The sequence below is a fragment of the Trichomycterus rosablanca genome, chromosome 11, assembly GCF_030014385.1.
Source record: "Trichomycterus rosablanca isolate fTriRos1 chromosome 11, fTriRos1.hap1, whole genome shotgun sequence".
NCBI lineage: Eukaryota > Metazoa > Chordata > Actinopteri > Siluriformes > Trichomycteridae > Trichomycterus > Trichomycterus rosablanca.
The window spans coordinates 27,348,501-27,373,958 of record NC_085998.1 but is presented as its reverse complement, the minus strand read 5'-3'; the positions used below and the strand labels follow the sequence as shown (position 1 = coordinate 27,373,958).

General features: G+C 39.7%; 1 protein-coding gene across 1 annotated transcript; it reads right to left on the bottom strand.

Annotated features, from left to right (window-relative positions):
* Positions 1-648: 648 nt before the first annotated feature.
* On the bottom strand, positions 649-12,622 carry got2a (glutamic-oxaloacetic transaminase 2a, mitochondrial). Its single transcript, XM_063004124.1, has 10 exons — positions 12,506-12,622; positions 9,130-9,286; positions 8,823-8,951; positions 8,668-8,727; positions 8,422-8,583; positions 6,615-6,719; positions 6,357-6,507; positions 5,475-5,640; positions 1,148-1,298; positions 649-1,067 (listed from the first exon to the last, which is right to left on the bottom strand). The coding sequence occupies exons 1-10, from the start codon at positions 12,586-12,588 to the stop codon at positions 945-947; spliced, it is 1,287 nt and encodes a 428-aa protein (XP_062860194.1). The 5' UTR covers positions 12,589-12,622; the 3' UTR covers positions 649-944.
* Positions 12,623-25,458: the final 12,836 nt, after the last annotated feature.

The window sequence follows — 25,458 nt, the reverse complement described above, 5'->3', positions numbered from 1 at the left end:
AAAAGTGCTGAATTTAATAACTGGCAACTCTTTAAATTAAGACAACCATGTGAAATGTTGACTGGTTTTACTGGCAGCAATTCCTATTAAGAGACAAAACCTACCTGAAATGAACATCACTTAATATAGGGCCTGGGTCATTCAGGAATAGTTTTCTTACATCAGACTTGGTCACAATTAGAGAAAGTACACAACCAATCTATCCACTCACACACACAGCAGCACAGAAAAAGTGTTTGGTTACTGATTTATAAATCATTAACATTTTTTCCTGCAATAAATTGTAATTTTATTTTGTAATAGCATTAAGATGATGATAATTTTACTTCGGTCATAACACTATCATGAATCTGATCGTTTCCTATTTATCCAATTATTAACAGGGATGCACGGGTACAATTTTGTGTGCTATAAAGTGCTATTTTTACCTTGGTAGTCCAAATCAGAAATAATTAATGAATTGTAACAGAAATGTAGGATCTAGACTTGCCAGGTTATGAGCAGGGCTTTAAAATTAGAATAAATCACAAGCAAAAGAACACACAGTGCAACCAGACTGTGATTCCTGCTCCAGAACACAGACTCTGTTAAAAGTGCTTTTATCCAAATTGTATTTCATTAATTTTAGTAAACATTGGAAAAAAAATATATAACTTAAGGTTTATTTTTTGTTAGATCAGATGAAAAGGATGAACAGTTACAACAACATGTCAACATACTTTTCATACCAAGTGCTTTGGGTTGAATTCACTATAGTCTTCTAGTGTTGTTAACCTGGAACAAAAGGTTTTGACCCCGGTTAACAATAATACCAATCAAGATGAGCTGACATTGTACAGTAGTGCACTACTTTATACCCCCCAGTAATATCAACTCATTTCCTAGATACATTTGTTTGTGCAACTCCAATATCCAAAAATCCCCTTCCTCTATAATGTGCTTTTTCACTTGGTGACAGCATGGATGGCATGTGCCAGGTAGGCATTGTTTCCAGAGGTGACGCCGGCCACGGAGATACGCCCATCCTTTGTCATGTACACAGAGTAATCCTTGATCAGACGCTCCACCTGAGGTAAACCAAATAGAGAGGTTACACAGGAACTACTGAGAGGAGATTGTAGTAAGATTAGTTAGCTAGCTGACTAACCTGTTCAGGCTTGAGACCAGTAAAGCAGAACATGCCAATCTGGTCAGTGACATGTTGCCAGTTGTGAGTGGAGCCTTCGTTTTTAAGGTTGGAGACAAGCAGCTCCCTCATCTTGATGATACGGTCAGCCATGTTTTTAACCTCGACCAGCCTAATAAGATGCAAAAAAAAACCTCAACAAATTGGCCATGACATACAAACAGCATTAAAAAAGTAAAAAAAACTACTATTTCTATATTGCTTTGCAAATACTCAGCAAAACCGATCAGGCATAACATTATGACCATCTACATAATATTGTATTGGTCCCCTTTTGCTGCCCCATACACAAAAAACTGTGATGCACTGTGTATTCTGACACCTTTCTACCAGAACCAAGATTAACTTCTTTAGCAATTTGAGGTACAGTAGCTTGTCTGTTGGAGCCTTCGCTCCCCATGTGCATCAATGAGTCTTGGCCGCCAGTAACCCTGTCGCCTTCCATGACCTTGGCCTTGGCATTCCATGACCCTGTCGCCGGTTTACCACTATTCCTTCCTTGGACTACTGCAGACCGGGAACACCCCAGTTTTGGAGATGACCCAGTCATTTAGCAATTTGGCCCTTGTCAAACTCACTCAAATCCTTACGCTTGTCAATTTTTACTGCTTCTAACATTAATTTTGAGAATAAATGTTCACTTGCTGCCTAATATATCCCACCCACTAACAGGTGCCGTGATGAAGAGATAATCAGTATTATTCACTTCACCCGTCAGTGGTCATAATGTTATGCCACTTCGGTGTATTAAAACACTTTCCACCTTCCTTTTCCCAAGGTTAGAAAGCTTTACATTTACATTTTCAGCATTTAGCAGATGTTGCAACTTACAGAACTGTGACAGTATACTGTCTAAGCAATTTAGAGTTAAGGGCCTTGCTCAAGGGCCCAACAGTGTCAACCTGGCAGTGGTGAGTGGTGAACCTTTTGATTGCTAGTCCAGTACCTTAACCGCTAGGCTTCATTGTATTATTGCTCTTTAACTAATAATACTTTGAGTTAGTATTTAATGCTGATAAATGATCATTTAAAAGCCACATTTTGTGTTTGCTTGTGTTGATATTATTAGAAAGATGTGACAAAAACAGAAAAAAATATTAAAAGGTCACATACTTTTTTACAGCCTTGTATACACACACACACACACACAGGGGTTGGACAATGAAACTGAAACACCTGGTTTTAGACTACAATAATTTATTAGTATGGTGTAGGGCCTCCTTTTGCGGCCAATACAGCATCAATTCGTCTTGGAAATGACATATACAAGTCCTGCACAGTGGTCAGAGGGATTTTAAGCCATTCTTCTTGCAGGATAGTGGCCAGGTCACTACGTGATGCTGGTGGAGGAAAACGTTTCCTGACTCGCTTCTCCAAAACACCCCAAAGTGGCTCAATAATATTTAGATCTGGTGACTCTGCAGGCCATGGGAGATGTTCAACTTCACTTTCATGTTCATCAAACCAATCTTTCACCAGTCTTGCTGTGTGTATTGGTGCATTGTCATCCTGATACACGGCACCGCCTTCAGGATACAATGTTTGAACCATTGGATGCACATGGTCCTCCAGAATGGTTCGGTAGTCCTTGGCAGTGACGCGCCCATCAAGCACAAGTATTGGGCCAAGGGAATGCGATGATGTGGCAGCCCAAACCATCACTGATCCACCCCCATGCTTCACTCTGGGCATGCAACAGTCTGGGTGGTACACTTCTTTAGGGCTTCTCCACACCGTAACTCTCCCGGATGTGGGGAAAACAGTAAAGGTGGACTCATCAGAGAACAATACATGTTTCACATTGTCCACAGCCCAAGATTTGCGCTCCTTGCACCATTGAAACCCACGTTTGGCATTGGCACGAGTGACCAAAGGTTTGGCTATAGCAGCCCGGCCGTGTATATTGACCCTGTGGAGCTCCTGACGGACAGTTCTGGTGGAAACAGGAGAGTTGAGGTGCACATTTAATTCTGCCGTGATTTGGGCAGCCGTGGTTTTATGTTTTTTGGATACAATCCGGGTTAGCACCCGAACATCCCCTTCAGACAGCTTCCTCTTGCGTCCACAGTTAATCCTGTTGGATTTGGTTTGTCCTTCTTGGTGGTATGCTGACATTACCCTGGATACCATGGCTCTTGATACATCACAAAGACTTGCTGTCTTGGTCACAGATGCGCCAGCAAGACGTGCACCAACAATTTGTCCTCTTTTGAACTCTGGTATGTCACCATTGTGTGCATTGCAATATTTTGAGCAAAACTGTGCTCTTACCCTGCTAATTGAACCTTCACACTCTGCTCTTACTGGTGCAATGTGCAATTAATGAAGATTGGCCACCAGACTGGTCCAATTTAGCCATGAAACCTCCCCCACTAAAATGACAGGTGTTTCAGTTTCATTGTCCAACCCCTGTATATACAGTGCCTTGCAAAAGTATTCAGCCCCCTTGAACTTTTCAACCTTTTGCCACATTTCAGGCTTCAAACATAACGATATGAAATTGTAATTTTTTGTGAAGAAACAACAACAAGTGGGACACAATCGTGAAGTAGAACGAAATTTATTGGATATTTTAAACTTTTTTTAGAAATAAAAAACTAAAAAGTGGGGCGTGCAATATTATTCAGCCCCTTTACTTTCAGTGCAGCAAACTCACTCCAGAAGTTCAGTGAGGATCTCTGAATGATCCAATGTTGACCTAAATGACTGATGGTGATAAATAGAATCCACCTGTGTGTAATCAAGTCTCCGTATAAATGCACCTGCTCTGTGACAGTCTCAGAGTTCTGTTTAAAGCGCAGAGAGCATCATGAAGACCAAGGAACACACCAGGCAGGTCCGAGATACTGTTGTGGAGAAGTTTAAAGCCGGATTTGGATACAAAAAGATTTCCCAAGCTTTAAACATCTCAAGGAGCACTGTGCAAGCGATCATATTGAAATGGAAGGAGTATCAGACCACTGCAAATCTACCAAGACCCGGCCGTCCCTCTAAACTTTCAGCTCAAACAAGGAGAAGACTGATCAGAGATGCAGCCAAGAGGCCCATGATCACTCTGAATGAACTGCAGAGATCTACAGCTGAGGTGGGAGACTCTGTCCATAGGACACAATCAGTCGTACACTGCACAAATCTGGCCTTTATGGAAGAGTGGCAAGAAGAAAGCCATTTCTCAAAGATATCTATAAAAAGTCACCTGGGAGACACACCAAACATGTGGAAGAAGGTGATCTGGTCAGATGAAACCAAAATCGAACTTTTTGGCCACAATGCAAAACGTTATGTTTGGCGTAAAAGCAACACAGCTCATCACCCTGAACACACCATCCCCACTGTCAAACATGGTGGTGGCAGCATCATGGTTTGGGCCTGCTTTTCTTCAGCAGGGACAGGGAAGATGGTTAAAATTGATGGGAAGATGGATGGAGCCAAATACAGGACCATTCTGGAAGAAAACCTGTTGCAGTCTGCAAAAGACCTGAGACTGGGACGGAGATTTATCTTCCAACAAGACAATGATCCAAAACATAAAGCAAAATCTACAATGGAATGGTTCACAAATAAACGTATCCAGGTGTTAGAATGGCCAAGTCAAAGTCCAGACCTGAATCCCATCGAGAATCTGTGGAAAGAGCTGAAAACTGCTGTTCACAAACGCTCTCCATCCAACCTCACTGAGCTCGAGCTGTTTTGCAAGGAAGAATGGGCAAAACTGATAGAGACATACCCCAAGCGACTTGCAGCTGTAATCGCAGCAAAAGGTGGCGCTACAAAGTATTAACGCAAGGGGGCTGAATAATATTGCACGCCCCACTTTTCAGTTTTTTATTTCTAAAAAAAGTTTAAAATATCCAATAAATTTCGTTCCACTTCACGATTGTGTCCCACTTGTTGTTGATTCTTCACAAAAAATTACAATTTCATATCGTTATGTTTGAAGCCTGAAATGTGGCAAAAGGTTGAAAAGTTCAAGGGGGCTGAATACTTTTGCAAGGCACTGTATATATATAATTAACATGTGAACACAACCTCATTTCTGAAAAAAAGTTGGAACTGGACTGGAAGTACTGGACCAGACAGAAGAAGTCACTGGTGCAGGAGTAAGGAGATGCATCTCCATCCAGTTTTCCCTCCCTCAGACCTGGTCAACTGTGTCTGATTGCCCAGCTCTGCGACTAGCACATTAGACCACTGTGGCACCTGTGCGGCCCGCCCCCTACAGCAGTTCATTATTTAAACGGTTTTATTAATTTACATAGTTTTTATAAAATCTGTCATTAAGACTAACCACTCGCTGTAGAGTTCAGGTGTGTTGAGAATAGTTGCAGCGATGCGAGCTCCATTCATGGGGGGGTTGGAGTAGATGGGCCTGATGAGGATCTTCAGCTGGGACTCAACACGTTTGGCTTCCTCAGCATTATTACACACAATAGTGAAACCTCCAACACGCTCACCTGCAAATAACATGTATGTTTGTTATTTAATAATGAACTACATTTAATAGCCTAAATGCTTTAATGTGGTAAACATGAATACGAAAGGTGTAACCATGTAATTCTCTCATATAAATAAAGACACAAGAAAGAACAAAAAATAAACATTATAAGCAAATGATAAAATAATTTTAATTATATAGCCAAACACTCAATGAAACTACTAACTACTAATGTATGAATTGCACATCACTGCCACACAAAGAAAGCTGGGGATTAGTGCTGTACCGTAATCAGAGTCTCCAGCATTACTAACTGCCCTTTTGATTGACCCCTGTACATTGAGTAGCAGCCAAATATTCCCAGTTTCATTTGCCACCAAAGACAAAATTAAAATCTAGGCAGTGTTGCAGAGGAGGCTGCCAGTTTACTGTTTCTCCTCTTAACTTGATTTTGAACCCAAATAAAGTTGATAACAACAAAATATGTAACATTTGCTGATTTCTTTTAATCAATAACCAACAGTCATAGTTGACATTTAACTGTTGTTAAATGCAAAGTCTGTTGTGCTTGTCTCTGCTTGTTAAACCAATAAAGCTCTAGACCCTGGTTGACTGACTTATGATAGCTGGTTATTGGATCAAATAACAACACAACAAAATATGCAGCACTAGATGCATCTTAAACTTGCTAGTAGAGGAAGTCTATAAAGGCCTGCCAGCCTGTCCAGCACTTACCATACAGACCCATGTTCTTAGCAAAGGACTGTGAAAGCACAATGTTATGGCCTTGCTCAATGAAGTGGCGCACTGCCCATGCATCCCTGTCAATGTCTCCACTAGCAAAACCTTGGTAGGCCATGTCAAAGAAGATCAAAAGATTCCTTTTCTGTTAAAGAGAAATATTAAAGCACATTATTTCCACATTAAGAAAAGCTGATAAATTTCTAACTTGTCAAACGAATTAATTATATTTAAATAAATGCAAAACAATACCTTGATCACATCAGACATCTCCTTCCACTGTTCGGGTTTTGGGTCAACTCCAGTTGGGTTGTGAGCACATGCATGCAGTACAATCACACTCTTCTCTGGGATTTTCTGAGAAAATAATCAGGAAATTAATTGTTTGTAGGTTTTACACCCAGTTTACACATTGGTAATGTTCCTGGCAGGAAGGCATCATTAAGATTAGTCAATGAACGTATGATGTAGATTGTGAAATGTGGAATTCAAAGGTTTCTCTCTGTCTGTTAGTTGGGTTCGTGCATTTCTAGGTCATTGGGTTAATGCATTTTCGAGTAGAGTGGCATGTTTCGCATGTTAAGGGGTCTCCCCTCACACCAAGTATAAGAACTGGCAGTGGATGCTCTGCAGTTAAGATACTGAACCATTGATCAAAAGGTTGCTGGTTCAAGCCCCAAAACTGCCAAGTTGACACTGATGGATCCCTAAGCAAGGCCCTTACCCCTAAACAGCTTGCATTGTATTCAATCAATCTTCAAACAAAAGCATCTGCAAAATGCAGTAAATGTAAAACGTAAAGCCTAATAACATTACCGCTTAGTCATTACAGCATTACTTGTACCGCACTTGTCCAGCTATTTTGACAGATAAACTATACTGTAAACTGGTGACTGTCAGTAGCCACACCAGTCAAAACTTGCAGTGTAGTAATAGATTCAATTATGTGACATGCATTTTGGTGTCCAAGTGCATTTTTCCTAATTAAACATGACTGCACATATACATGCAATTTCACTTTCATGTGAGCATATTTCAAATGCATTTGGAGATAATCCATCACTAATTAACTTTGGCCTGCATATTTAAATTATACACGCAAATTATACAGCAAAATAAAACAATACGCTTTGTTGTATTGTGTCATAATGACCGGAATTAACCTTAGTGGGCAATAAAATGTAGAGTTAAAGAAGAGTACCAAAGAAACCAAGTAGTAAAAACTAATTAAGCTTCACAAAGTGATTTTATGATGCGTCCCATGCACAGACGCTGCGCTGTGTGCATGGCCAACTGACCTAGCTGTCCAAATACAACTACTGTTGTATAATGTTTACATACATGATTGTGTGTCTGCACTACCTGACATTTGGAAGGTGAAACTGGTTGTCTTGCTAAATATGTGTTAAAATTTTCTTTAAAATAAACATTGAAAAAATAAATTTGGTGTAATTAACATATTGCCCTTTAAAAGCAGATGATCTCATGCATCTGGCTCGGTTACAAAACCATGTCCTTTTGCCCTCCCAAATTTGGGCAGCCTTCCTAAATTAACTGACAGCCACCGCTTTCTCTCCCTCTCCATACTGTAGTGCCAGCCTTGGTCTGGTCTGGTTTTATGCTAGTGTGGGATGCCAGTACACCTTTATCTTTTAACAGAAACCTGGCTGAGGTTGCGGTGCTTTCGATGCTCTGCTCATGATGGAACCCCCCGCCCCCCCAAAGGGGGAAATATGCTAAAAGGCAGCGTGATGTCCCTTTTCTGGAACTGGTCCCACATTACGGGACCTTGCTGGGTGACTCATTTTGGGTTCCCTATCATTCCTTTTATTTAGAACTGGGTTGTCACAGATAGCTGTAGCAGCCAATCATCCTGTGACAACCAGTCCTCAGTTCTTCGCTTTTTATTTTCTACCCACTTTTTCTATTTATTATTACTAATTAGCAATATCCCCTATTCTACTGTACTACCTTGGTCAAGCACCCTGCACATGGGTTCATTTTCAATTATTTCAGGTGCAGGGCTTTACCTTGTGTCTGCCCCGTTACAGCATCTTACCGAAATTTCATCAAGGGCTCCCTTGAAGTCAAAGCCACAGGTCTTTGGGTCATAGTAGGTGTATGCTTTCAGCTGCATGCCTGCATCCCTGAAGATGGGTGTGTGATTGCCCCATGAAGGCTTTGGCAGGTACACATCACGCGATGCATTGTGAAATCGAGACTACAGGAAAAGAAATGCATCAAAATTACTACAACAGACAATATTTACATATTAACTTAAGTCACAGAAGGGCCAAGTACCCACCAGAAAGTTGGCTCCAATACGCAGAGATCCAGTTCCTGAAATAGTCTGAACAGTGATGCTCTGTAGTAAATGTAAATAAAATAAAAAATTAGTCTACAGTTATAAGACCTTTAGCTTGTATTACAAATACAAAATATAAGGTAATTTGTAGTTACTCTTCCACTCTTGAGGACTTCATTGTTAGGTCCAAGAGCCAGCTCAGCAGAGGCCTTGTTGAACTCAGCCAGGCCTCCAATAGGAAGGTACTCTTTGTCCAGCTTCTTAGCAGCAATCTGAGCCTCAGCCTGAGTCCACCCACAAATTACAAGACACAATTTAATTCTATGACAATATGCTGTTCTGTCTAGCTATGTATAGTATAGACAACACATCACATATTATTGCTGTGCTGTAATATTGGAGCATTTAATTACAAATAAAAGCAAAGATCACAATGAAAAGTATGATCTCATTAAGGCGCACCTTGCGGACACAGCTGAGGACGTAGGGCTTGCCCTGGTCATCACGATAAGCCCCCACTCCAAGGTTCATTTTCTTCGGGTTGGTATCACGCTTAAAGGCCTCTGTGACTCCAAGGATGGGGTCAGGTGGACCCATCTGCACCTCTGACCACCATGAGCTGAGTAAGGAAATGTACGTAGAGGAAAATTATTTCATTATAGTTTGATTTATATAGGTTTTATAAATTAACAAAGTGCATGTTTCCTTAAATTTTTTTCAGAAATTTTAATCCATGTTAAATGTAAGTTCTGATAGTCCATTGAATAGGGTTACTAAAAGGTCAAGTTATTGTTGAATGTATAGAGACCATTGTGTCAGGTTTTAATCACCAATGAGGAGGATTAATTTAATTTAATTTATTTAAGTTTGCTTCAACAATAGACCAACAATGGTTTTACTACTTCACCTTTATCTCAACAGGGTTTAGCTTTATTTTGTGGCTTGGCACCATTTAACAGTCAAACGTTTTTTACTACTGCACCAATATAATCCATCCTAAAAGATCCTATTCATTCACCCTGCCACACATGAAACACTGTTACTATAACTGTATTATTTTACCTTACACTGAAAATAGGCAAGATGCTCAAACTACACTACTATTTAGGTGGTGGATCATTCTCAGCACTGCAGTGACACCGACATGGTGGTGGTGTTTTAGTGTGTGTTGTGCTGGTATGAGTAGATTAGACACAGCAGCTCTGCTGGAGTTTTTAAATACTGTGTCCACTCACTGTCCACTCTATTACTCCTTTTCACAGTAGGAAGTGGAGCAGTCGTTATCTGTGGAATTCAATCCCCACCTTCCAGTGATAGCCAATCCTGAGCCATCTACAGAAACACCCAGAAACTGACACCCTACTTAGCAAAAACACCCATTTAATATTGTAGGTTCTTATATTAAATAACACAGTGCTACCTTGTGTTCTCATTTTAAACAATGTATGCAAGAAAATGTAGCCAAAACGCAGGTTTAGCAAGGTTTTGAATGCTGAAACAACTGTACTTGCTCAATAACCAAAGTCCACACCACTAGTGCTGGGCATTATTACTGATATACAGCCAAAGGACACAAATCCAGGATTACTTTTCTTGCAAAATATGCATGGTGCAACAAAGATATCAGTATTGAGAAACATGCTCCAAGCCGTCTGCAAAAAGGAAAAACAGGGAACCTTCAAAACCAATGAGGACCAGCAGTACATGAGCGGCACCCCAACTGTAACACCAAAATGGCAATGCAGCAGGACATGACTCTTAATAAGGGTCACTATCAAACTACTTCAGCGGCTGCCGTGTTACGTTTCATTTACAGTACGAAGAGAATGTTAATGTAAAGGCAGCAGTGTTCACATATAGGGAAGTTGCACCCTAGCAGTTAAGGTACTGGACAAGTAATCGAAAGGTCGCTGGTTTAAGCCCCACCAGTGCCAAAAAATTTGTAATCCAATCCGATACTGTTGCTTAATGTAAATAACACTTAATGTAAATAAGGCCATTCAGAAATTAAAACACACTGATCTACTTAAACTTTTAGCATTTAAAAAAAATAATCTACTACTGCCACAACTAAAAACATGGCATGCGGTTTTACGGCATGTCGTCCAAAGTGTCTACAATTGGAAGATGTGGATGTCAATCAAACGCGATGGACCAATTAGAATTGAAGCAGTGTTTGGTTGAGATTTTCCGTTAAAGTTCTGTCACGTTTTTAGATTATTAAACCAAAGCACGCTTATTAAAAAACCCTGCTGGATTTTGAAGAGGACGTCTGTGGCTAAACAGGAAACGGTGTAGTTTGTTTTATTTCATAATACTAATGGATTAAATGTTGAGGGTGTGAGATATCTCCAAGCCGGGACAAGATACGTACATTTGTTTATTTTTTATTATTTAATCGTTTCATTTTTATTGTTTATAAATAATATTTATATTATTTATTTTATAAATTTTTCACTGCCTCTTCAAGGTGTAGACTTGAGAGTTGACAGATCTAGAATTTTATATTGAAATTATAATTTATTTGTTAAATACAGATAAAGTTGCACTTTAAATTTTATTTTAAATGTTTGTACGGTGTTAAACAAGCCAAATGCTGCTAAATGTTCTGAGTGTAAAAGTTAAAATAAAAACAGCCGTTTTGCATAAGTGTGATGTTGTAAGTTCTGAATTTATTCCTTTAGAATATTTATTTCACAGTCTGAGCATTGTTATTTGGATAGCTAGTTTAACCATGGTGTATTATTACTGCTTAGTTGTTTAAGAGTATTGATACTCAATTTGCAGTATCGGTATCAGACATAAAAAAGTGGTATCGAGCCAGCCCGTGTCACTTACACAGGTTGAACACTTTAGCTGGATAAAAATTTTTTATTACTTATTTATTAGGATTTTAACTTACATTTAAGACAGGAGGGGGCAGTGGTAGCTCACTGGTTAAGAAACTGGACTAGTAATCACAATGTTGCCGGTTCAAGCCCCACCACCACTAAATAGCCCCTGTTGGGCCCCTAAGCAAGACCCTTAACCCTTAAGTGCTCAGATTGTATTCAGTCATAATTGTAAATCGCTTTGGATAAAGAATGATTCATCAGTTCAATTCAGTGTCAAACCCCGCACGGTCAATTTTGTAGCTCCAATTCACCTCACTTGCATGTCGTTGGACTGAGGTAGACACGGGGAGAACATGCAAACTCCACACAGAACGGACCCAGACCGCTCCACCTGAGAATTGAACTCAGAACCTTCTCGCTTTGAGGCGACAGTGCTACACACACAGAGTCGCCCTGCACTGAATAAAGTAAAACGATTCCTGATTCTGGTAACCGACACATCGTAATCCATGAACAACCTTGAAATAGCTGCACCAGCTAACTGTATTGGCAGTTAATAATTTGTTTTAAAAGTTTTAGTGAGGGTTTTTTTTTGTTTTATATTAAAATAAAGGACGTTTTCTTTGCAGCAGAGGTGCCTTTAGCAGACAGCTAACTGACAAGCCGAGACATTTGTGTCAAGGTGACACCTAATGAGCACAGAACTGTTAGCAGCCCGCAATGATGTGACTAGCTTGCTAACGTGAATTCGCACCGTCTGAAGAGTATATGTGTTTTTTTTAATTAACTATAAACACATTAAATTACTGAATGTATGTGTTATAATGTCACATTAGCACACTGTCAAACATATGTAGTTAACTTGAATAGCTACAAACTAACTAGCATCCTAGCCAGGGCTGCACTGTGAGAGACCGCTACTGTTACCAGCTAAAGCAGCAAACTAAACTGCGCGTATTCAACGTGTTTTAATACATTTAGTTTAAAAAGACACCTTACATTACCTTGCACGGAGAGGTAAGACTCCCAGGGCCGGGGTATAAGACTTGATAGATGAGAACACCTTGCTGGATTTCAGCAGAGCCATTTCTGCAACCGTGTGTGGCTGAAGCTAGAAGAGGACAGACGACCAGTAAAACCGTGAGATTAAGTGCTGCTGCAAATAAACCATGCAAAACAGCGCCACCTACAGTCCAGCTCCTAACGATAACTCATTTTTATACGGTACACTACGGTGGCCGAGAAGTGCAAAACAAATTAACATTTTAGAAAACAAAATTACAAAAAAACTAAAACAAATTTACAACAAAAACACATTTACAAGAGCTGAAACACTTTTACCAATGCCGAAACACATTTAGAGCTGAGACACTTTAACCAATGCCGAAACAAATTTACAAGAGCTGAGACACTTTAACCAATGCCGAAACAAATTTACAAGAGCTGAGACACTTTAACCAATGCCGAAACACATATACAAGAGCTGAGACACTTTAACCAATGCCGAAACAAATTTACAAGAGCTGAAACACTTACCAATGCTGAAACACATATACAAGAGCTGAGACACTTTAACCAATGCCGAAACAAATTTACAAGAGCTGAGACACTTTTACCAATGCCGAAACACATTTACAAACGGCCGATCTGACGGAAAGGGTAGGTACAATACACAGGAAGTGCTTGTTGCTTACCTGCTGTCAATCAAACTGTTTCTCGGGGGTAAAGTGAATAGAGATTGTGATGGTAACGCTAAACAATGTTTTTCTAGTTTGTGGAAATTATTTTATCCAGTTGACCCGCTTTTGTTTTTCTTGTAGGAAGTCCTTAGATTGTTTGTGCAGACGTTTAGACGTCGCCTGTGCATCTCTATCTACCGTCCGCTCTTCTAAACATCTAAGGAATTCCCACAAGAAAAACAAAAGCGGCCAACTGGCTAAAATAATTAACACAAAATGGACAAAAAATTGTTTATTAGGGACGGAACATTTGATACCGAGGCTTTGAAGCTTGTTTCACTTTTGTAACACTCGACTAGTGCCAATGATGCTGCTCCTGTTGGATGTGACGGATCTGGAGTAATTGCACCAAGAATGACAAGAACTACAGACTTTATTGAAGACTAGACCGAATAACAACTCTCTTATTATTTATTTATTTATTTACCGCCAGTTATAACTTTTAGTTAATTTAATTCTGTGTTTGTATGATTTGTGTAAATCCTATTTATTTAAAGTATCCTCCAGACCACCCAAGAAGGATGGGCCCTGCTGAGTCTGATTCCTCTCAAGGTTTATTCCTGTAATTTTCAGGGAGTTTTTCCTTGCCACTGTCACCCTCGGCTTGCTCAACAGGGGTTTTTGTATCTGTTGGTCCTGTATTTTGTAAAGTTGCTTTGAGACAATGTCTATTGTAAAAAGCGCTATATAAATAAAGTTGACTTGACTTGACTCAGTGTATCGGAGCTTGTATTAAACCACCCAGCTAACAATTTTTGGTTCCCAAAGCGTTCCGGGAACGTTAGTTTTTGGTTCCCAGAACGTTCTGGGAACGGATCATTTTGGTTGCCCTTTGGTTCCCCAGGAACGTTTTTTTACGGAAATAGAACGTTCCCGTTTGGTTGTGCATTATAGTTGTGGGAACGTTCCCCTAACGTTCCCGTAACCTTAAAATTATTGAAACCTTAAGGGAACCTTGTACTAACCTTTAAATTATTGAAAACTTTAGACAACCTTGCAATAACACTCCGGTAACACCGGCAGCCCGTGTCGGCTCTGACTCTTTTTGAATGACTGCCCAGAATCGGGCCAAATACACTGACCCAAATCCGGATGCCAGATCTCCACCGACTCTCCCATAACTGGGCCGGAATAGCCCCCGAAACACTACGATACCATTTATTTACTGTTTTCTTCTCCTTTCACATCCTCATAGATAAAATAGTAGATTTATGCTACAGATTAACTACAGATGCTACAGATTAACTACAGATTGTGCAGTAGAAAGTATTTTATTAAGATAATTGCAGCAAGTAGTATAATAATAATAATCAGAATATTATAAATAAGACCAATTACAAAAGTGAACCAAAATGACAGCTACAGTATATGAATATTATATATAGAAAATAACATATAATTGCATATAAGAATAATAATTATAAAAGTAAACTATATATATATATATATATATATATATATATATATATATATATATATATATATATATATATATATATATACAGTATATATACAATATAAAGAAGTACTGTTTGTTTGTTTATTAGGATTTTAACCTCATGTTTTACACTTTGGTTACATTCATGACAGGAACGGTAGTTACTCATAACACAAGATTCATCAGTTCTCAAGGTTACATCAAACACAGTCAAGAACAATTTAATGTCTCCAATTCACCTCGCTTGCATGTCTTTGGACTGTGGGAGGAAACCGGAGCACCCAGATGAAACCTACGCGGACATGGGGAGAACATGCAAACAACACAGAAATGACCCAGACCGCCCCACCTGGGGATCGAACCCAGAACCTTCTTGCTGGATCTTGTGACCTTGGCTGATGATCTACACCGGCTGTTAGATGCTGCAGAGTAGTGTTCATAGTTTTTACTCATGTATGAGAGGTGAATAAGCAAATGTGGCTCGGTGATGGTAGTGGACACTTGAATATCTACAAAAAATACAAGGGACAATCTTTGGGTTATAAAATTATATACGATCAGCCATAACATTAAAACCACCTCTTTGTATGTATACTCTTTTTCTATCAGCTCCAATAACCATATAGTTTACTAACCATTTACTGACTTTCCCTATGGGATTAATAAAGTTATCTATCTATAGGTGCACTTTGTAGCTCTACAGTTCCACTGTCGTCCATCAGTTACTCAGCATACTTTGTTAGCCCCCTTTTACCTTATTCTTCAATAGTCAGGACCTCCACATGACCACCTCAGAGCAGGTATTATTTAGGGGGTGGATCATTCTCAGCACTGCAGTGACACTGACGTGGTTGGTGGTGTGTTACTGTGTGTTGTGCTTATATGACTGGATCAGACACAGCATCGCTGCTGGAGTTTTCAAATACCGTGTCCACTCACTGTCCACTCTTAAATTATACACACCTGCTTTGTTGGTCCACCTTGTGGATGTAGTCAGAGATGGTAGGTCGTCTGTTGCTTATTATTGTATTACTATTATTGTTGTTGTTGTTCTTGTTGCTTATTGTAGCTTTTAAGTTAACGTTATCCACAGTATTCAATGAACTTTAATTATTTAGCAGCTGTTGTCTGATGCTAGAAACTGTTAGCCTTTTAGCTAACGTTACCTGAAGTGTTTCAGTTCAGACTACCAGTTAACCTGAAACTCACTAGATAACATTACCATAAACAGTTTCCATTTCCAAATTGTTCTCTATCTTAATCCAAAACTCATTAATATACTTTCTGCTTACATTTTACTAAGTAAAAAGTTGTTAAGATTAAATGTTTATTTACCTCACACGAACGAACGATTCCTCTTCTTCAACGCACTGTTGCTATGGTGACGCTCGTTCTGCCGCCGCTGAATCAGAGACTGGACGCTGGGCCACAGCCGGACAACCAGCGTCGGCGCGCACGCGTTTCTACGAGCACCAGCCAAACCCAGCTGTGGTAACAACTGGGCCGGATCTGGCTACATTGATTCTGGCCGATTCTGACACTCGGCCGACTGTGCCGATAGAAAAGTGGGAACTGGGCCAGATGATTGAGCTAGCTGGGTTAACTTAGAAACCTTCCGGGAACGTTACTGGAACGATACTTTATACACATAAGAAATAAAACCTTATACAAGCTTTACCTAACGTTCTCTGTTAGTTCTCATAAAACCATGAGAGAACGTTAGGTTTCATAGTTTTATAGTTGGTACTTGTAAGTAAAGGTTGATCTACATGGACCGTCTCAAGCAAAAGGCTGTTTTTTTGGTAAGTTCCTACCAAAAAAGTTTAAAGATCATAAGAAAACCTTCCGGGAACGTTACTGGAACGTTACTTTAAACACATAAGAAAGAAAACCTTAAGGCAACTTTTAGATAACGTTCTCTGTTAGTTTTCATAAAACCATGAGAGAACGTTAGGTTTCATAGTTCCCGGAACGTTCCGGGAACAGCGCTAATTTTTTTAACGAAAATATAACGTTCCCATAACGTTATGGGATGGTTCCCTAAAATAACCATAGGGGAACCAAAATCTAACGTTACGGGAACGTTCTGTGTTAGCTGGGCAGCAGGAATGTGCGGGACTGATTCAAAGCTTTGGTGCTGTCTTTTATCTCACTGACTATATAAGAGACAGTCAAACTAGGGTTGCCAACCATCCCATAAAATACAGAATTGTTCTTTATTTGGAGACTAAATGCCGCGTTCCGTATTGAACTGATACGGGACGCGCTTTGTTCCGTATTTTTATCAATGGGAGAGAAATGCTGCACATTAGACTGAGACAGGCCGATATGTATGAAACAGAAGGAAACTGCTGCTACCGTGGGAATTAGAAAGTGTTTGGTTATTACCTATATTAAGTACGTAGTATTCGCTTTTATTCTTAGTAACGGTGTGTGCGCGCTGGTTATAGCAGCATAACCTGTTTAATACACCGCTGTATGAGTAGCGCAGTGGGCGGAGTGCGTTGTTTTGCGTAAAATATGGTTCTGATTTATTATTATAAAGAATGAAAATAATAAATGTTAAACACCATAAATAAAAAATTTTTATAATGTTCTCATGATGGTGTAAGACCCGTTATATTTTTTATAGGTGCAACCCTAACCACCCCCCCTCCTCCCTCACTCAGGTATTTTCAGCACAATCAGGAAAAAGCTTCAAAAGCTTTAATGAGGCTTCATCTGCACATCACTATTGTTTAGCGTTTACCATCACAAACTCCGTTCACTTCACCCCTGAGAAACAGTTTGATTGACAGCAGGTAAGCAACGAGCACTTCCTGTGTATTGTACCTACCCTTTCTGTCAGATCGGCCGTTTGTAAATTTGTTTCGGCATTGGTAAAAGTGTTTCAGCTCTTGTAAATTTGTTTCGGCATTGGTAAAAGTGTTTCAGCTCTTGTATATTTGTTTCGGCATTGGTAAAAGTGTTTCAGCTCTTGTAAATTTGTTTCGGCATTGGTAAAAGTGTTTCAGCTCTTGTAAATTTGTTTCGGCATTGGTAAAAGTGTTTCAGCTCTTGTATATTTGTTTCGGCATTGGTTAAAGTGTTTCAGCTCTTGTAAATTTGTTTCGGCATTGGTAAAAGTGTTTCAGCTCTTGTAAATTTGTTTTTGTTGTAAAATTTTTTTTTTTTTTTTTTGTAATTTTGTTTTCTAAAATGTTAATTTGTTTTGCACTTCTCAGCCACCGTACGTACACTGATCAGCCATAACATTAAAACCACCTCCTTGTTTCTACAGTACACTCACTGTCCATTTTATCAGCTCCACTTACCATATAGAAGCACTTTGTAGTTCTACAATCACTGACTGTAGTCCATCTGTTTCTCTGCATGCTTTTTTAGCCTGCTTTCACGCTGTTTCATGCCCTTCAAAAAGCCATAAATCTCAGCATAGATATTTAAATTTTCAGCATTTAGCAGACACTTTTATCCAAAGCGACTTACACAATGAGCTGAACACAATGAGCAATTGAGGGTTAAGGGCCTTGCTCAGGGACCCAACAGTGGCAACTTGGTGGTGGCGGGGCTTGAACTGGCAACCTTCTGTTTACTAGTCCAGTACCTTAACCACTGAGCTATCACTGGCCCCCACTGAGCTATCACTGGCCCAGAAGATATCTCAGAAATGTTTAGAGAATATAAACCCAGTAGATCTCTTAGATCCATGGACTCAGGTCAGCTAGTTGAGCCCAGAGTCCAAACTAAACACGGTGAAGCAGCATTTAGCTGTTGGGCTGCATATAACTGGAACAGACTGCCAGGAGATATTAGATGTTCCTTAAATGTAGAAATCTTTAAATCCAGGTTAAAAACATTTCTTTTTTCTTGTGCCTATGATTGAGCTCGAAATTTTTGCTATTTTTACATTTTACCATATTTCTTTTAGTTTTTCATGCTCTTCTAAATTGTAGTGTATATTTTACTATATTTTCTTTTAGTTTTCATGTTCTTAATTTTTTATCTCTCTTGTTTTAATTTCATATTCCCTAAATTGTAGGTTATACTTTACAATATTTTCTTTTAATTTTTCATGTCCTTAATTTTTTTTATCTCTCTTGTTTGAATTTCATGTTGTCTTAATTGTAACTAAATGTTTGCAAGAAGTCTTTCTGAGGTTTTAGATCTCAGGAATGTTTTAATGCTTTTAATTAATTTTTTTCCCTTATGTAAAGCACTTTGAATTGCCACTGTGTATGAAAGGTGCTATACAAATAAACTTGCCTTGCCTTGCCTTGCCTTGCCACTACACGAGTCTGTAGGGGTCCTAACAAGCTCCTTCAGCACCAGACTCCTCCACCCCCTGTGTAAGAAGGAGCGCTATTGCAGGTCCTTCATTCCAGCAGCCATCAGGGCTTACAATAATAATATGTGATATGTCACTCATATCTACACTTACATGTCCATGGTGCAATAAAAAGTGCAATATGTAATATATTCTTCATATTTTTGATGTATATACTATATTTTTATGATAATATATGTGTATCACTTGTTCTTAAAGGGGATATGTTTTAGAGTAAATAACTACACACTGTGCTTCATACTGCTGTAACAATTTCAATAAGGATCAATAAAGTCTTATCTTGTCTCTTATCTCTTAGAATATTTTTGGTACCCTCTGAGGGCCTAGTGGGCCCTAATGGGCCTAGTCAGCCCTGTCACTGTGTGGAAAATTTTTGACTTCTTGTTTCTGTGTCCATGTAGTTTTCCTCGGTGTACTCCTCTTTCCTACTACTGTTATATAAATAGATGTGGGTGAATCAGTTAGTGTGTGTTGCCCTAATTTGTCCTGTCCAGTATTTCTGGATGGCATCACACACTGTGGCAAAATAGCACAGCTCGTAGTCTGGCGCTGGACCCAATGCAGTCTTGACCAGGATAAAGTGACTATTTGCATTAGCTCAAATATGCCACTTGGGGGCAATGTTGCTTCATTAATACTCACATATCTACTGTTCTCCACTGTGCCATATCTGTCCATCTTCAGCAGGCAATAAATACTGTGGTTATTTATTGTAAATTCACAGGTAAGTCTGTATCATTTTTAGGTGCTGACATGTGAGTAAATAATTAAAGAAATGTGTTGGTAAAACATTATAAGTCATTCTTATTAAATTGATTCTTCAAATCAAGACTTATTCTTTAAACAAAATCTTACAGTTTTATTTATTCTAATAAACAAAAGGAGAGTATTAAGGGAAATTGAATCATATAGCTGCTTCCCCTAGATTGGTAGAGTGGAAATCTTAAAATTGTTATTGGGATAAAAAAAAAAAAAAACTGCTTTAGTATAGAATAATCTTTTTGTATTAAAGTACGTTAGTTAAATGAGGGGCAAAGCCTGAAAATGAGAGTAGAATCCCAGAATCAACTTTGTGGTGGGTCTGCCGCTCTTTCTCATCACCTTCTTACAGAAAGACTCAGCCAGCCATGGACCCAATGTAGCTAAAGTCAAGGGAGCCATTCCGAATCAGGGTGTCATTTTGGGTCACAAAATGGATTATTTGGATCGCTCCAATATGCGTATTCAGCAGCCTATTGGTATTGTGCAAGCAATGGTTTACAGAGGTGATTGGTTTAATTATTTCAACATAATTGGGGTTCTGAATACATACACTATATTGCCAAAAGTATTCGCTCTCTTGCCTTCACACGCATATAAACTTGAGTGACGTCCCATTCTTAATCCATAGGATTTAATATGATGTCGTCCCACCCTTTGCAGCTATAACAGCTTCAACTCTTCTGGGAAGGCTTTCCACAAGGTTTAGGAGTGTGTTTATGGGAACTTTGGGCCATTCTTTCAGAAGCGCATTTGTGAGGTCAGACACTGATGTTGAACGAGAAGGCCTGGCTCGCAGTCTCCATTCATTCCAAAGGTGTCCTATCGGGTTGAGGTCAGGACTCTGTGCAGGCCAGTTAAGTTCTTCCACACCAAACTGACTCATCCATGTCTTTATGGACCTTGCTTTGTACACTGGTGTGCAGTCATGTTGGAACAGGAAGGAGCCATCCCCAAACTGTTCCCACAAAGTTGGGGTCATGAAATTGTCCAAAATCTCTTGGTATGCTAAAGCATTAAGAGTTCCTTTCACTGGAACTAAGGGGCCGAGCCCAACTCCTGAAAAACAACCCCACACCATAATCCCCCCCCACCAAACTTTACACTTGGCACAATGCAGTCAGACAAGTACTGTTCTCCTGGCAACCGCCAAACCCAGACTCGTCCATCGGATTGCCAGACAGAGAAGCGCGATTCGTCACTCCAGAGAACACGTCTCCACTGCTCTAGAGTCCAGTGGTGGCGTGCTTTACACCACACTGTTCTTGAGCTAATCTGAAGGCCACATGAAGTTTGGAGGTCTGTAGCGATTGACTCTGCAGAAAGTTGGCAACCTCTGCATACTATGCGCCTCAGCATCCGCTGACCCCGCTCTGTCATTTTATGTGGCCTACCACTTCGTGGCTGAGTTGCTGTCATTCCCAGTCACTTCCACTTTGTTATAATACCTCTGACAGTTGACTGTCAGATTGGCTGGTGTCATGTTGGTTGATAAGAATGTCAGCCTTCCTGCCCCTGATCTGTACCATCTTGTAGGTATTGATGTTTAAGGCATTTTGCTGGGAAGGCATTTTGCCACTTGTTCTTTTAGAGGCATTTTTCCACTTGTCCTTTGCCTTTTGTCCTTTAGGCCACCCAAGGAGGTCCCTGCTGAGTCTGGTTCTTCTCAAGGTTTCTTCCTGTGCTTTTAGAGGAGTTTTCCTTGCCACTGTCGCCCTCGGCTTGCTCAACAGGGGTTTTTGGTCTGTTGGTCCTGGAGTCTGTAAAGTTGCTTTGAGACAATGTTCATTGTAAAAAGCACTATACAAATAAATTGACTTGACTTGACTTGACTTGACTTAGAGGGCGGGTGGCACGGTGGCTAGCACTGTCGCCTCACAGCAAGAAGGTCCTGGGTTCGATCCCCAGGCGGGGCGGTCCGGGTCCTTTCTGCGTGGAGTTTGCATGTTCTCCCCGTGTCTGCGTGGGTTTCCTCCGGGAGCTCCGGTTTCCTCCCACAGTCCAAAAACATGCAGTCAGGTTAATTGGAGACACTGCATTGCTTTATAGGTGAATGTGTGTGTATATGTGTGTTTATGTGTGTCTGCCCTGTGATGGACTGGCACCCCGTCCAGGGTGTTACTGTGTGCCTTGCGCCCATTGAAAAGCTGGGATAGGCTCCAGCACCCCCCTGCGATGCTAATTGGATAAGCGGTTAGGAAAGTGAGTGAGTGACTTAGATGGAAAGAGCATCACAAACAATACAAAATTATAAAGTGATGACCTTATTGTTATAATGGAAATTATTCTTGATGGTATTGGTCTCTTTCATTATAACAATCACCCCCTGCAAGGGGGCACAAGAAAAATGATGGAAATCATATATACGCAAAAATTTTAGCAGTAACATTAAACACATTAAACACAAATGTTCAATTTTTAGTGTTTTTTAAGTGTTGCTGTTCTGCATCATCTTTACATCTGCTTGTTATGTTTGTTAACATTTACTTGCATTACTATAAAATGTTGTAAAATAGATCTAATATAGCATAGCTGACTCAGAGGCCTTTTTTACCATCATGTTGTGCACTGTTCTGTATATTGCAATTTCTCAGTTTCTGGTTTTGTTAAAGCAGCTGTCTTCTCGTCTCATCAGCTTTTCTGTCTGCTGAACAGTACAGTGATCTTTCATTGCATTTGCATAAAACTTGTTTAGTGTTCCCAGAGAAAAAAAGGGAATTAGATGCCAGCTATCCAGGTGCAGTGTTAGTTTGGCAATGCTGTGCAATAGTGTTTCGTATTTAGAAGGTAACCTTGCATGTTTGTGAGGACACCCTAATTATTGAGTTCAGGTATTTTATCCAAACCTATTACTAAGGGGTGTGTTCCATGCGTGCATAGTAGTGGTGGTAAATTCGGTTCATTTTATGGACTCGGGTTAATCTGAGTCACTCAGTAATGTGATCCGGTTCACTTGGGTCAGTTGAGTCACTTGAGTCAAGTCAACTTTATTTATATAGCGCTTTTTACAATATACATTGTCTCAAAGCAACTTTACAAAATCCAGGACCAACAGATACAAAAACCCCTGTTGAGCAAGCCGAGGGCGACTGTGGCAAGGAAAAACTCCCTGAAAATTACAGGAAGAAACCTTGAGAGGAACCAGACTCAGCAGGGCCCATCCTTCTTGGGTGGCCTGGAGGATACTTTAAATAAATACACGATTTACACAAATCATACAAACACAGAATTAAATGATCTAAAAGTCATAACTGGTAATAAATAGATAAATAAACAATTAAATAATAATAGAGTTGTTATCCGCTCTAGTCTTCAATAAAGTCTGTAGTGTACTTGAGTCACTTGTACTGACATTCTGATTGCGATTGATTTACTGCATGAAAATGCATCCATATATATCCATATATCACTTGTCTTCCGTGCATTCATCTTCTGTAAATAAATCCTTCTCTCTTAATTCTCTTGGCACCTCACACTTCTCTTGTCAGTGACAAGTTGACACTTTTTTCTAAGTGGAATCTTGATCATGCGGGAGAGCGGGGTGGACTCACCTGCTAATCAGATGGGTATATTAATGGGTCAAGGGTTTAAAATGACCATGGGGGCTATGATACTTCTTAAGTGGTACAGTACTAAAGTAGCCTGTAAGCATTTGCATTTTAATACATGTACTTTTTATTGGTGCCTTTTTAGGCACAGTATTAATCTAACTTAGTTGAGCTTCCTGCATACTAGGTCCAGAGCTTCACCTGACACCTCACTGATGAGGAGAGGTATCATGACGTAATAGGAGGCAGTACACACACTCTATGTTTACAATGCCCCACTGTAGTACCGCATGCAAAGGCCTGGTATTGTTTTGCTGAAGTAACCATGAACATACAGGCAAAAACTGTCACCTTGAAGGTATCACATGTAAAACCCCAGTATACACTTCCATGTCAATGGTACCTTCAGACATAAATATGCAAGTCACCCATACTGTGATCATTGATGCATTTCCATCCAGCATGACAAAAGGCTGTTATTATTTCAACATCATTGGGTGCTGAAAACCTAAGTGATCCATTCTGTACATGGCAATCCAAGTGATTCATTCTGTACATGGTAATTCAAGTGATTCATTCTGTACATGTTAATTCGATTGATTCACTCTGTACATGTTAATTCGATTGATCCATTCTGTACACGGTAATTCAAGTGATCCATTCTGTACATGGCAATCCAAGTGATCCATTCTGTAAATGGTAATTCAAGTGATCCATTCTGTACATGGCAATCCAATGATTCATACTGTACATGGCAATCCAAGTGATCCATTCTGTACATGGTAATTCAAGTGATTCATTCTGTACATGGCAATCCAAGCGATCCATTCTGTACATGGCAATCCAAGTGATCCATTCTGTAAATGGTAATTCAAGTGATCCATTCTGTACATGGTAATTCAAGTGATTCATTCTGTACATAGCAATGCAAGTGATCTCACACCCACAATTGGTTGGTAAAGAATATGAAGTAACCATGGACATACTGGCAAAAACTGTCACCTTCAGGGTAGCTTATGCAAAACCCCAGTATACACCATTTGCAGAGGTAGACTGTGTTAAATGACAACAGTTTTCTGAAGTACTTCTAACCCATGTGACTAAATTTATCACAGAAGCATGATGGTTCCTTATGCAGTGCCATTAAGATCAGGCACTTTGGACAGTGGTTTTCTACAATCAAGTAAGTCAGTAAAACATTGGGATTTTGTTCTTTGTACTTTGTCAGTTAATAAATGTTTAATAGAATTAACAAATCTCAGATTTTTATTTTTATTGCATTTTACAAAATGTCCCAACTTGTACTTGTACATATACAATGAGGGCCAAGGCAAACACCAAACAAAAAGTTGCACCCCTCAGGAACACCCCAGATATGCTGTTTTGCTATTTTTTACATGCATTTTCTCCCTTTTCTCCCAATTTAGCATAGCTAATTAGTCTTCCCCAGCTGGGGACCCCAATCACATCCAAGGAGGGTAAATTTGCCTAACACATGCTCCCTCTGACGCATACACTGTTCCCAGCCCTTATTCGCCCTTACCTTGGTGGATTTGCGCATTAGGCCAGTCTCATGCACAGAGAGTCACACACTAATCTTTGCCTTCCTTTTTTTCTGTACAGGCACCTTGGGCTACTAATCAGGGTCTTTACACAGTGTCAAAGAACTGAGCCCCTTTTTAGTCTGATCTTTTCCCACCCAGCAGACTAGTGGCCAATTTTGTCTGCTGCAGGCACTGTCAGTTGTGCCTGCTAGGGTGCGCCCAGCCGACTGGTAGCAGAACTGAGATTTGAACCCGTAGAGTGAACACAATGGTAGTTCCTTTTCATATTACCACCACTATTTAAAAAAACATTCATTTAATGTGCATATTATTACATTTAATTTTCATCTACATCTTTATTCTGGTCAGGGTCATAGTGGTCCAGTTCCGCAGAGAAACACTGGGCACAAATAAGAAACATCTTGGACAGGGTGCCAATCTATCATAGGCATACACATACCAGCCATCACATATTAATATTTAATTAATATTATGTAGATTTTATATGTATTATACTAATTTTTGTATCATTATTTTAATATTTTTTTATATTTACTCATTATGGAGTAATGTTAATTAATAGT